Below are 12,500 nucleotides of genomic sequence, written 5' to 3'. Positions count from 1 at the left end.
CGGCATTCCACCTGTTTCATTTTGCAAATTTTGGTTCCTTACCGATGTCGAAATTTCTGCCCTTCAATTCTCGAACAGTGTTTACGAATAGCCCAAATCCGATAAACTCCAAAAGCGACAGAAAAACTACACCGTACCAGCTGTTGAACAAAAATTAAGTCTTCATCTATTCAACTGACCAATGACGTGTGCGTTGAGAGCCAATCGCTTTGCGCGCATGCGCATTCCCTCATAAAAAAAATGTCAAAGTTCGTAAAATGCATTGAAAGAAATAACGCTTAGTGATAAAACCCTGCATGGTCATCAAATTAAAGAACTGTTTTTTCCTTCTCTCGGGCTTATCATATCAAGGTCAAAACAACAGAACGAAGCTCAAAACGTTTAATCCCTGTCGTGGCATCCGGCTTATTAACATCATTTCCCCCATGAAAATAATAACAATTAAGAATTGATCACCAACAGACTTTGAGAAAATTAATTCTAAATTTTATTTCCAGCCTTACTGGCAATTCATTACAAATACGATATAATATTAGATTACTAGATACATTTTTACAACAAATTTAATCTCTATATGCCTTTTTATTTATTTATTTATTATTTATAACGTGCGCGTTACCGAAAGTTACTTTTATGTGCATAATGGGACATTAAACAACGATGCGCCCTTTCCCAGTTCCCTTCCTCTTAATCACGTCACGCGTAAAAAAATGCAAGCGTGCGAGAAAGGCCACGCGCCACGCGAGATGGTCTTAGAATTTCGAGTTACAAGAGAAACTGTGACGGTAAAGTGAGGGACCTCTCAATATCCATCTTTTGAATTTAATTCAAAACAACAGACAACGCAGCTTTTCGTGAACATGACATACCTGTGCGCGCCACATAAAATGCAGTATTGTTACTTCAAAAATATTTTTTAGCTGCTTATTTTCTACGACTAGTCAAGATGATACGTGTTTTTATCTACTCGACTGGTCATGCACGTATGATTCTTCTGTCCTTTCTTCCTTCCTTTACAACTGTATTTGTACATGAAGGAAAAATAAATGGGCTAAATTGATTATATCTTTTCTAAACTTTTGCGGCAGGAAATAGACCCTTTCAGTTAATTGACAATCTGGAGAGCAAAAAAATTAGATTGTTTTGCATTTGAAAGGTTTCTTTCTCTCAGGGAACAGAACAACCATTGTTTTGTCCTCCCGATTGGGAATTACTGAAATGGGTCTATTCGGTCTGATAATTGAAATTTAGGAATTTCTTTCATAAGAAAAAAACCGGCATTTTCTTCCTTAATTAGTTGAACTTGTAATTTCCTTAGTTACGTTTTGTAGATTACTTTTAAAATACAACCAAAAAGCCAAGTGCTGTCGAAATAAAAATATTACTTTTCCAACTTTGTTGTGTATTTTAATTAAAAAAAATACTGCGATAAAATGTCACTCAAAGTCATTTTATGAATTTCAAACTAATTTTAAACAAACAATTAAAAGGGTGACGTTTCGATCTTGCACGGACATTATCACCAAGAGATAAAGCAATGAGATTTTATAAAAAAACAGTTGAAAACGATGGTTCATTAATTACAAATGTTTTCTCACGTTAAACAAAGAATTAACCCAACGAGAGTTTTTAATTCCAAAAACGAATTTTAGTAGTACTTTATCGCAGTCTTTTTCTAGTGAAATGTTCTAAGAAGTCACTCTTTGTTGAGAATTGCGTGAGAATTAAGAATATATGCGTTGTTGAATGCAGTAAATTGTCTCCAGTACCAATTCGAATCACCAGCTATCGTTTGCCCTAAAGATATCCCTCGTCAAAGATCCAAGTTGGAATCTGAGCCATCTCTTACTTCCGGTTGAGTAATTTCCGGTTGACTTACTTCCTGTTGCTTTACCCTTTGTAGCTCTTTTGACATGGCATCTACGTCCTAGGAAATAAGGAGGAAGTTGAGCGGAAGTCAACTTTAGATTGCTTTAGTTGTGCTGATTGGTCGGTAGAAACCTGATCTTATTGGTTGCCTGTCAGGTGGGCCATGGTGATATTAGCTATGACGATTGAACGGTGATTGGTGGGTTTCGATCTGTCTTTTGTTGGTGAAATTTGGGTGGGTCTATCGTGAATGAAATTAATCATTTTCGTCCATTGTCTTCCACAATAGTCAGGGAGATTAAAGAACGATCCAGGCAACCTCAACGAAAACGGCACTTGAAAACCGGCATAACTCTGCACTCTCGTTAGCCTTGGCAATTTTTCTTTCAACCTTTTTGATATCACAAAACGTTAAGGCCACAAAACCTTGTTTTCCAAGAGCCCCTAAAACACTTCACCCTCTTCCCCCAAGACATTCTAATTTCGTTTCATTTGACAGCGTATTACATTTTTACATTTTTTTTACTCACCTTACCCCACGGAAATGATATGGTGAGATTTGATATCCTAACAATATACATCATTCTGATTGTCTAAGGGAAATGCAGTTTCCAGGTAACACAATGCAGAAAAGATGCAATTCAGTGCAAATAGAGGTTATAAAACAAGCATTTTGATTGGTCAATGATGAAAGAAAGTCTCAGATGGCCAATCAAATGCAATCCCCGGATGGCGCAATTTTTGCGTGATAACGTGGATAAACGTGCGTTTCTAAATTCTGTATAATTACGATCTACATCTACATCTACATATTTCAGCACTCGGTAAAGTCGCTTTTTGACTAATGGGTGTTTCTGCTTAACCTCAAACACCAAGAGCGTTTTTAGAGACATCACCGCCGAGCCGGCCACTTCTGCTGGAGAGAACAGGACAGCCACAACACCAGGGACTTTTACCCCCTACTCTTCGCGAATAGTGTGTGGGATCTTTAACGTCCCACAGGGAACTTATGAACATAGAAGTTATTTGTGAGACGGAGTACACGGTTTACAGTCCTTATCCGAGAAGACTTGAAAGTCTAACCATTCGCAGATGAAATCACAAAGGCAGCACTTTCTCCTCAGTTATTTTAAGATCCTGAGTGTTGATCCGGCCGGGGTTAGAACCCGTGACCTGCCGCGTGACAGACCGATGCTGCGCGGTAAAATAATCTCATCTCGAAATTTTTTCTTGCCTGTTATTTAAGTGATCCCATGATCCTTCTCCTGTAATTTGGAATAAAAAAGCACTCGTAAATTTTTTCAATTTACCGATTACACTCGCCAATTTTTTTCGTCAAGATCATGTGATTACCTATTCAAACAAGATGTTACTACCATCGCCTCTTGTCCGGAACATAGTTGTTTAAGTTCTCACCCGTTGAAGTTGCAAATTCTTTGTTAGCGTTTCTTCTAACATTAGCTGTATTTTTCTCGTGCTTTCAGTCTTGGCTTTGCCAAACGGAGACTTGATCTTTTCTTTAAGCGCAGAAATGGGGTCGGGGGACGGTTTTGCTGGGGATTCCGCCACGGGGCCTAGACAAATGATAAATGACATTGTCATTAGTGCATAGAGCGCGTTTCAATTGAGTGTCGTAAAACCAAAACCAAAGTAATTACTTTGGCCAATCAAAAAGGACGGAGACAATCTGGCAAACCAATCAAAACTCGAAGTAATTACACGTAGCTGACACAAAGCGCGGGAAAATGTGCACGCGTGAGCCACGATTGGTTTTGGTTTCACTTCTGATTGGATGAAAAAATGGCGCGAGAATTTTGAACCAATCCCTGAGTGAAGTAATCATAAACCAAAGTAATTATCTAATTACTTTCGACACTCAATTGAAAACCGCTCTATTAGAGAGCTTTAGCAACGACGACGGGAACGGCAACGGCAACGAGAACGTCATGTAAAAACATAAATTCACGCTATTGCGATCACTTCGCGACTATTCCAAGCTTTTTGATATGACAAAGGTGTAGCAGTCCCTCAGGAATGAAACCGTTACGAGCGGCGCTTAATTTAGGGGAGAAAAATAAAAATTTATCTCCAAATGCTGACGTTCTCCATAACACCTCAAACTTGGTAATTTCACGTTGTTGCTTTGCTGAAGACGGCAAAGAAATGGACCAAAATGAAAAACGCACGTGCAGAGCGTGCAAAGCTATTGTTTTTGTCCACTAAATATGCAAATTTGTAACGTTCTCGTTGCCGTCGCCGTTGTCGCTGCTAAAGTTCCCTATTAATGTTCAAAGGAACCACGCTCTTATAATGTGATATATTTATATAGGATCAACTAAAATGGTTTAGGTTTGGTGGGCTACGCAGGCCATTTTATCCAATGCTTTGAAGATAGAGCTGTTCTGTTCTACGTATAGACCGTATTCATAAATGGCGGTCACATTTATAATTCTTTTGTCCACGTGCAAATTAGCCTACCAAGCCTCATTTTAGAGCAAAAAATTCTTTTCAATTCACTGTATGGTATCGAGGCTTGGTAGGCTAATTTGCACTTCGACAAAAGAATTATAAATTGGCCGCCATTTATGAATAAGGTCTATTAGTTATTATCATCATCTTTGTATTTATATGTTTTGCTCTTTTACCTGTAAGTTATATATTTATTGGGTATATTTCGTGTTTTACTATTATTGATTTCATATTGTTAATTTAGCATAATTCAGCCCTTTGGCTGCAAAGCTTTTTGTAAAATAAACTATCTATCAATCTAAAGGTAAAGGTAAAGTCACTTTATTTAACGTCGGTTGTTCCTTCAGCTACGAGGTTGGTATCAATGGAAGCCGACGGAGGGCCCTGAAATTGGACGTGAAACTGAACGTGATCTAAGGCCCTGTTTACAAGGAGGGGGGGGGGGGTAACCCAAGTGCTAGGGGGGTAACCCTAGTGCTAGGGTTACCCTAGCAAGAGGGTTACCCTAGCACTCACACAGTTCTTTTTTGAATCGACGTGTTTACAAGGCAGCTAGGGTTACCCTAGCGCCGAGTGAGGGTAACCCTATCTGAGTGATAGGGTTACCCTAGCGTTGGGGTAACCCTAGCTGCCTTGTAAATGCTCTGCTAGGGACAACTCGTCTACCCGGGACAACTTTTTAGCGGTTTCCATTGTGTTTGCGATGCTGGTGATTACCAAGCACGCAAAGTTGTCCCGGGTAGTAAACCCGGGCTATCTTTGACCCTCCTGCTAGGGTAACCCTCGTAGTAGGGTTACCCTACCTGCTGGTAAACAGGGCCCAAGTGTTATAAACGATCTAGGGTTACGAATCATTCTGACAATGTGGACAAAATGCCGAATTATAATCATCAAGTCCTCTCAAGGTAAAACATTGATCTGCTCCCAACTCTGTGGCTTCATAGCTCAGTCGGTAGAGCATTCAAGCGGCATCGCAGAGGTCATAAGTTCGAATCCCGTTAAAGCCATATGAACTTTTCAGATGTCTATAAAGTGACAAGTGCTTAAATTGTCGAGATAGAGCGAGTTTCAATCGAGTGTCTTGACACCAAAACCAAAGTAACTACTTTGGCCAATCAAAAAGGCCGGAGACAATCCGGTAAACCAATCAAAACTCGAAGTAATTACACGTAGCCGACACAAAGCGCGGCAAAATGTGCACGCGCGAGCCACGATTGGTTTTTGGTTTCACTTCTGATTGGTTGACAAAATGGCGCGAGAACTTTGAACCAATCACTGGGTGATGCAATTCAAAACCAAAGCAATTATTTTCGACAAGGATCAATTCTCTCTTTCGTCCTCAAATATATGCATTCCTTTCATACATGATACACATTAGAAGTTAAACTTAGTTGGCCATCTTTTTCAAAAACTGAATGGACACAGTGCTTTCAAAACAAGAAACAAGATTGGCATCTTAATATCCTTCAGAGGCGAATACCAGAGAATTCATCTTTGCAAACTCATACGCGACATTTCTCTCGACAATCAGCTGAAAATCATTGACAACTCCAACAGCACTCACCGATTTTAGTTTCCATAGCATAGGCCTGGATGACGGCCGACTTTTGAATCAGATCTTCCGCTAAAGCCGCTCCATTTTCCTCAAGATGGCGAACCTGACGTAAATCAACGACAGCAACAGAGATGTTAATACATGAATATTAACGTTAAAGAAAACCTCCACTAAAACAACAAAATAACTTTAAACCACAGAACATAACGTTAACAATTAAAATTGTTCAAACGTTTTCCAATGAAAGCGTTTGAATCCGAAAAAAAAAACGAATTTCAAACCGCTTGTTTTGGTTTTCAAATTTCCCAGCGCCGCCATCTTGAATAATTGTGACGTGTCGTGGTTGCCCTATTGTTCCAGAACAATCGCTTTATGTGTCAAAACAATAGGGCAACAAGACACGTCACAATTGTTCAATTATTCAATTTCGCGGTCGCCGCCATCTTGAATAATTGTGACGTGTCGTGGTTGCCCTATTGTTCCAGAACAATCGCTTTATGTGTCAAAACAATAGGGCAACAAGACACGTCACAATTATTCAATTATTCAATTTCGCGGTCGCCGCCATCTTGAATAATTGTGACGTGTCGTGGTTGCCCTATTGTTCCAGAACAATCGCTTTATGTGTCAAAACAATAGGGCAACACGACACGTCACAATTTCGACCGCGAAATTGGAAAGCCAAAACAAGTGTTTTACAAATTCACTTTTTTCGGATACACACGCTTTGATTGGAAAAAGTTTGAAACATTTTAATTGCAAACATTATGCTCTGTGGCTTGAAGTTATTTTGTAGTTTTAGTGGAGGTTCCCTTTAATAAAACAAAATAAAGGTGAAAGAAACACTTGTCTAATACGGAAGTGTTGACATCCTCAGCCACTTCCGGTTTTCAATATCGATCAACATCTTTCAAAAGCACTCCACAAAATCGAACCGTCTATGGATGTCGACATAAACGTTACACTGATGTTACACTTTAAACGCAAAAACGTTTCGTGAAAAGTTGTACCGCGTAACACATGACGTAGGACAACTTTTAACGCAAAGAATTGTTGCCGCGACGTGTTTGAATCGTGTTCAAATACACGCAACATTGTTGCGTACAGTGTTTTGAAGTTCTCTCGTGTAACATTGTTGCGGTTGGCTTTTAACCCAACAATGCCCCACAAACCTGTGCGTTGCGCCCGTGGAAACGAGGGTGTTTGAAAAAAAAAAATGGCGACTAGCTCTAGAAGGTGTGGAAGGTGATGATTGCGAGGTAGAAATTCGCACTAATCTTGACGACGGTGAAAGATTAAAACAACTTGTTTAAGGAAGGTAGCTGGATCTCCGAGGGCCAGTTCTCGAATTTAAACTGAGCTGATAACCAACTCTCTGTTCCCTCCTTTTCAGCCGCTTTGGTTTTTCTTCCTCAAAGCTTTCAATTAGAAGAACTACTCGGATAAATTGTGTTCTTCGTAAGACATTCCATTCGTCAGCCATTGTTTTAGTCGAGAGCTTACAAGAGGCCTGGACAGTACATGTTGCGATGCGCTTTTTAATTAAAATCGGGAATTACCTGATAGATACACAACTACGCGGACGGTCAAACTACCCTGAAGATGGCTTAACGCCGAAAACGTTCGGTTTTTTACTTTTTTAAAAAAAATTAGCCTTGTAAATATTAGTCATTTTTACTTAGCGAATATTATGGACAGTTGTAACAACATCCGTAACAATGTTGCGTTAAAATTGTTACAGCACAACCTTTAACGCAACGATGCTGCGTTAACAAGTGTCCCATGTAACATCACCTTTACGTACCTTCTCCTCAAGCAACCACTTTTCTTGCTGCACATCTGCAAGTCGCTCAATCAGCTCAGTGGTGTCATCATTGAGTATGCTCACCGTGGATGCAGCTGGGCTGGGCGGCTGCAAAGGAAAGGTAATTAATTTTGAGGGTTTTTACATGACATCACGGCGGCCATGTTTTCCGTTGGAGGATCGCGGTATTCGGTGAAGCCTTGTTTCCATATCTCGAAGTGCCCTTGGACGTGAGGTGCCTGGGAATTAAATTAAATCACTGAAATCGGTCTTAGTTGAAAAAGCCCAAACCCCTTAGAAATGCTAACCTTACGCCTAATTAGGCCTAAAACAATATTTAGGCTTAACTGTTAGCTTTCCGATTCCAGTGATTTAATTTCATTCCCAGGCACCTCACGTCCAAGGGCACTTTGAGATATGGAAACAAGTCTTTACCGCAGTATTCACTACTTGCACAAATCCCATAATACACCTCTTTTACCCTCCAAAAATCTGCATAGGCATTGTTTTCGACTTCTCTCGGGACATTTTCATGTCCCAGGAGAAATTGCAAACAATGGTTACGCAAAAGTTTTGGGGGGTAAGAGAGGTGTATTATGGGATTGTGCAAGTAGTGAATAGATCGTTTTCAGTCACGAGACAAAAATGGATGCTAATTTAATGAAACAAAAGAAACTATATGCATAAAAATAGAGTTAAATTCCCAGAGGATTAGTTTGGAACACCAACACGGCCGCCGTTTCTTTGTTTTGGAACACCAACATGGCTGCGGTGACGTCATGTGAAAACGCTCTATTCTGTAGCTCTCGATTTAAAGCACCGAACATTGGGTCGCAACATTGGAAAAGAACATCGCGTGCAATTAAGTTAATGTTGCGCCAATTCTTAGGAATCGATGGTCCTTGATTTTAACTTCCAGTTATGGAGGGGCTATAGGATACTCGTATTAATGTCGCAAACTGGCTACCGTGAATTCACATACAATAAAATAACTTGTAGGATTCAAGGGTTCCACCCCCTCTCCTAACGAATACGTTTGTACATTACACCGCGGACTGCGTTCCCGTATTCTTTTCGCATAGTGTATGGGTTCATCAGCGCCGTTATCGTCCTCGTTTGAGAAGACATGAAAAACTGTCCTTTTCTCAGTCCTAAGTTCTTTTCAGACCCCTTGTGTAAATCCGGCCGGGGTTGACCCCACGGCCTAGTACTGCACTGAAGTCCGATACCTTAACCCCCTTCGCTAACAGTTCGGAGCAAGAGAAACGAGGAACGTACAAACGAACATAGCCAACTAAGGGACGCTCAAATGACTTTAATGAAAGGAGGCACATGGACGTTATCTTCGCCTCCGCCCTCGTTCTTCGCTTCACACGCTTCGCAAGTCCCTGGCGCTCTTTCATTACGGGAACTGAAATAATCATGAAACTGAGATGTTGCATCTTTGTCAGAGTGGGAGCTAATAGATACAATTCCTACCCTAAATTCTGGGCTGTCCATCTCACTTCTCGACGGATGACTCAGAACCGACGAATCGCTGAAAATGGAGAAGCAGTTAGGGTGACGGTAAAAAAAAAAAAAATCACAACAACTTTGCACTCATTTTAACAGCTCATTACAGAACAATCGCTAAAAAATGACCTTACCCACTGTTTTGGCGTCGATGTTCCTTCGGAACAAACAAATCGTCGAATGCTTTAACGAAAAATAGAAACGAAAAGTTAAAAATCTAATTGTTGAAAATTCTTCGATGCTTCTTAATGTCGACACCAGTTCTCAAGTTTTTACGAAAGTACAGGAGCTGATGGTCTGGAGAACTAAAACTCCTATATCTCATCATGGAGCGCATGATCGTTTTCTTAGGCTTTCTATAATAAACAGCTTTGTCCTGAAGAATGTTCGTTTACATCACAAATACATAAGTTAACCAAGAAAAAGACACATCGAGGATATGACTCCCAAAAAACCAGGGCTACCAGTTGATGAGCTGCTAATAGAGGTTTTGCATGTCAGGAACAATAGATTCTTTTTCCCATGGGAACAAATGTTCTTTTTAATGCAAAACATTTTCATTGTTCCTGCCATGCAACATGGCTGCCGTGCAAAACCTCTATAAGGAGCTTAAGGGCCCACAGACGGATTTTTCGCGCGTTGCTAAGGAAGTGAAATATCACTTCCGGTGACTGACGTCATCATATCGTAAGCTGACCAGAAAACCCACTCACAAGCAACGACAACGGCGATGGCAACGAGAACGTCATCTCAAAATATAAATTTGCGTTATTTTAATCGCTTCGTGACTATTTCAACCTTTTTAATATGACAAGGGTGTGGTGACAGTGGTCGGAAGTGCTGACGTTCTCGATAACAGTTCTCTCCTAAATTGAGAGCCGTTCCGACCAGTGTCACTTTTGAGGAACTACCACAACCTTGTCCTATTAAAAAGGTTGAAATATAGTCACGAAGTGATTACAATAACGTGAATTTATAGTTTGAGATGACGTTTTCGTTTCCGTCGCCGTCCTCGTTGCTTAAGCTCCCTAATAAGGAATGACAGGATTTACCTGGCTTCACTCTTGTTTCTGATAAAGCTTCTTGTAGTTTTTGTTGCAATTGTTCCGCTCTCTTTCTCTCTAGCTTCAATTGTCGTTTGAGATCTTTCACCTATATGGAGCCAATGAAAGCGGTTTTCGATTGAGTCCAATAGTAATTGCTTCAACCAATCACAACAGACACAGACAATCAAATGAGCCAATCAGAACGCAAAGCGAATACATGCAGCCGGCGCAAAGCGCGGGAAAACGCCTGCGACAAGAAAATACTCCATGAGAAAATGGCGGGATTTTTTTTAACTTGTCGCTGACGCTGCATGCGTTTCCTCGTGACAAATTAAAATACATTTGAAAAGTTCTCAATAAAGGGTGGTTTTCACGATCGAAGCAGGCAAGAGCACAAACCAAAATTCGCGAACCCCATGCAAAGCCTTTTGAACATTAGCACTTCTTCAGTCTTAGGACAACACACTGCTAACAATTTGATGCGTTTGCTATGTTTCTTGTGTCGCGAGAGAAAACCGTCCTTAACTGACAGAAAATTAACAAGGATATACCCACCAACTGGTCTCCCTTCTTGCCAGCTATTTTATTTTCAACATCCTTGTCTTTCAGTTCCAGCTGCAGTTTCTCCATTTCTTGGCCTTTGTCTTCAAGTTGTCCTTGTAAATGAGTTATTCGAGACTGGAATTCTTCAGTTTCTTTTTCTCTCTCCTCTTGTAATCCCGCCAGTTCACTTTCGCGTTCAGCTCGAAAAGTGGCTAAACTTTGTTCGCTTTTCTCCTTCTCAGCTTGTAAGTTTTCCTGATAAAGAAAAATGTTTGCATTCCTTGGAACAGAGCTTACATTTTTAATATTCTTTATAAACGTATTCCTTTTCCGTTTTTCCCTCAAAAAATAATACAACTGGCTAAGGAAACGAACAAGTCACTTTAAGTTCACTACTTGCACAAATCCCATAAAGCACATCTTTTAACCCCCAAAAATCTGCATAGGCATTGTTTTCGACTTCTCTTGGGACATTTTCATGTCCCAGGAGAAATTGCAAACAATGGTTATGGAAAAGTTTTGGGGGGTAATAGAGGTGTATTATGGGATTGTGCAAGTAGTGAATTGGAAAAGGCCTCAAAAACACTTTGTGACGTCAACCATGTATTTTAGACCCAATCCCCCTCCTTGCGCGTGTTCGTGGATCAATCTATGGCAGTAGGAAATAAACACATAAAGAAACTGATTATAGTTGGGACACGTGCTGAGAATTATTGTATTAGAAGAGACACTTAAATCTTCAGTGCTTTTTAAGAGCCCCTAGGATCGGAAAACCCGAGATTAAATAAAGCTTCATTCATTCATTCATTCAACTGAGACCCGATTCACAAGGTACCGGACGAATTTTCTACGCACCGGTTGAAAAATTTGACCGGCCATTTTGTTCGAGCGGAACCGTGCAATATTTTCGCTCTGTTCACACGGAAATGACGATCCGGGTTAAAGTTTAACTTTTGTCAGTGGTTTTACCATCTGCTCATGCGCAGAGCGCTACTTTACGAAATCCAAAATGGCTTCAGGAAAGAGAAATGCTAACGACGGTAGCTTAGTTACCACGCATCCATGCAACCACGCCTTTACCGGGCAAAAATTAAGACGGCTAAGGTGTACACAGCGCACCGGTTAAATTTTCCATCGAACCGGCTAAAAATTCGTCCCCGATTTGGGTATTCCAATTTTTGAACGGCGAGGCGTCTAAATTTTCGCACGTTTAGTGTGATTCCGTGTGAACGCGGAAACCCTATATGCACGAATTTTAAGCCGGTAGAAAATTCGTCCGGCGCTACCGTGTGAATCGGGCCAGAGGAAAAAAATAATAGCAAACCTCGGCTTCGGTGAGTCTTCGCTCAAACCAACCGCTCTTGCTTTCAGTTGATTGCAGTTTGGTTTTCACTTCAGAGAGTTTCTGCTGGGATTCCTCAAGCTCCTTGCGTAGTTTCTACGATTTCAAAACAAGATTTTGATTATTTGCAGCCTCGTTCCCAGGCCTTTCAATGGCTGGGGGGGGGGGGGGGAGAATTTGGGAGGGGGGAGCCCACCCATGCCATAACAACAACCTTATCTAATTGGCTCTTGTCATCACCTTTTCTCCTGTCAGATGTTCCCTGAGTTCGCTGAGTTCTTTCTGCAGAAGACAAAACTAAATCTATTAGTGAACTTTTCACGACATAGCCCAATTTCGTTCATCTAAAATCAAGACAAA

General features: G+C 40.6%; 1 protein-coding gene across 1 annotated transcript in view; it reads right to left on the bottom strand.

Annotated features, from left to right (window-relative positions):
* Nucleotides 1-464: 464 nt before the first annotated feature.
* Nucleotides 465-12,500, bottom strand: part of LOC138056406 (GRIP1-associated protein 1-like) — a 30,714-nt gene continuing 18,678 nt past the window's right edge. Inside the window, exons 23-32 of the mRNA XM_068902191.1 lie at nt 12,381-12,422; nt 12,123-12,236; nt 10,811-11,053; nt 10,262-10,361; nt 9,344-9,392; nt 9,177-9,234; nt 7,698-7,805; nt 5,903-5,996; nt 3,286-3,443; nt 465-1,927 (exon numbers count right to left, since the gene is read on the bottom strand). Coding sequence (XP_068758292.1) covers nt 1,814-1,927; nt 3,286-3,443; nt 5,903-5,996; nt 7,698-7,805; nt 9,177-9,234; nt 9,344-9,392; nt 10,262-10,361; nt 10,811-11,053; nt 12,123-12,236; nt 12,381-12,422 — 1,080 coding nt within the window. The 3' untranslated portion in view covers nt 465-1,813. The remainder of the gene's footprint in view (nt 1,928-3,285; nt 3,444-5,902; nt 5,997-7,697; nt 7,806-9,176; nt 9,235-9,343; nt 9,393-10,261; nt 10,362-10,810; nt 11,054-12,122; nt 12,237-12,380; nt 12,423-12,500) is intronic.

The sequence above is a fragment of the Montipora capricornis genome, chromosome 7 (genome assembly GCF_036669925.1).
Source record: "Montipora capricornis isolate CH-2021 chromosome 7, ASM3666992v2, whole genome shotgun sequence".
NCBI classification, from domain to species: Eukaryota; Metazoa; Cnidaria; class Anthozoa; order Scleractinia; family Acroporidae; genus Montipora; species Montipora capricornis.
This window is presented reverse-complemented; position numbering and strand designations above follow the sequence as displayed.